The sequence below is a fragment of the Polistes canadensis genome, unplaced genomic scaffold, assembly GCF_001313835.1.
Source record: "Polistes canadensis isolate GaletaPanama2010 unplaced genomic scaffold, ASM131383v1 scaffold_234, whole genome shotgun sequence".
Classification (NCBI taxonomy): domain Eukaryota; kingdom Metazoa; phylum Arthropoda; class Insecta; order Hymenoptera; family Vespidae; genus Polistes; species Polistes canadensis.
Window position 1 is genome coordinate 239,124 of NW_014569781.1, and position 1,489 is coordinate 240,612.

At 28.3% G+C, this 1,489-nt stretch overlaps 1 protein-coding gene across 2 annotated transcripts in view; it reads right to left on the reverse strand.

The window, feature by feature from the left end:
- LOC106790395 (elongation of very long chain fatty acids protein AAEL008004-like) overlaps nucleotides 1-1,489 on the reverse strand; it is an 8,757-nt gene that overhangs the window by 3,995 nt on the left and 3,273 nt on the right. The window contains exon 2 of one of the 2 annotated variants that reach the window (XM_014755228.1): nucleotides 746-826. The exons of the other annotated variant lie outside the window; for it this stretch is intronic. Within the exon in view, the coding sequence (XP_014610714.1) occupies nucleotides 746-826 (81 nt within the window). The remainder of the gene's footprint in view (nucleotides 1-745; nucleotides 827-1,489) is intronic. 2 annotated transcript variants of the gene reach the window in all.

A 1,489-nucleotide genomic window follows, 5' to 3' on the forward strand; every position in this document is an offset into this window, starting at 1 on the left:
AAATAGAAAAACAAAAAATTCGAACAAATTTTTGTAATCCGACTTTTAAGAAAAATACGAAACAATAAAAAAGATAATGGGCAAGATAGAATACACGAAAGAAAAAATAAAAAATTATAACAATAATATTCATAACTATTTAAAAGAAAAAAAAAAAGAAATTAATATTATAAATTATAAGCATGTATATGTATATACATATATATATATAGTATTATATGTATATACACTCAGAAATATGAAATATGAAATTTTGTTGAAATTGATTGAGAGAGAGAGAGAGAGAGAGAGAGATATGAAAGGTGGATAGGGGGAGGGGGATGAGGAGAAAAAGCAGAATCCACTTTTCATTCTTTGCCCCTTTTTTTTTCCGTTCGTTCCTTCTCCTCTTACTCCACTATCTACGAAATTACAAAGATGTAATGTTAAAAAGAAAATGCAAATGGTGTAGGTGTGTGTGTGTGGGTGTGTGTCTGTTTGTTTGTTTGTTTGTAAAAAAAAGAAATAATAGAAAATGCAACCACATCATCCAAGTCCCCGTCAGCCAAGCGCATACTCGAATGAGAACCAATAAGAACTACTGTTATCTACAACGATGCATTAATTATCCTGTATTACAGTTCCACAATGATAACTCGTTGGAAATATTTTTGATTTTTGTTTTGTTTTGTTTTTTTTTGGTAAAAAGAATTAAGATTGTCTTCTCAGGTATGTTTAACATCGCTGATTGGATGGCTAAACTTACCGTAATTGCAGTTGGGCTGTTCGAATAGTCCACCGGTTGACAACGGAAACTATAGAGGCCCCACCATCCACCCATCAGACACTGTATTTCCAAAATAAACGAAATTATGCCGTTCTAACTTATTAACCTTTATCACTTCCAACAATTGGCAGTATCCAACTACCACAATTTTGTAATTTTATTATTATTATTATTATTATATTAAATAAAATAATAAGTATATATGTATACAGGATGTTCTATATAACTGTAGTCAAGATTTTTCAAGTACTTGCGATGTGACCTGAGACAAAAAATACTTTCAACTAAAGTTCATCTGTTTTTGATTAACATTTGACTAAAGTATTGCATTCTTTGATATTTTTTGAACCTTTTCAGATCAATTTTTAACTCGAAAAAGTATTCTACGTGTAAAATAAAGAGTGTACTTTAATTTAATAGATGATTTATTAAAATCCATTCACTTTTAGTATAAAAAATATTTATCAAAACTTTTCATAGAAATTGCAAAGATGCACTATTTACAAGATTGCATTCTCCAACAGTTTCTGAACATTTGTCGGTCGAATTTAAACTTAAATAAGTATTCTACGCGTAGAAAAAAGTGTAGTTTAATTAAATATAAGATTTATTAAAATCTATTTACTTTTAGTATAAAAAATATTTAAAGAAATATCAGAGAATGCAATGCTGTAAATTGTGCATTTTTGCAATTTCTTTGAAATGTTTCGGTCAATATTTTTT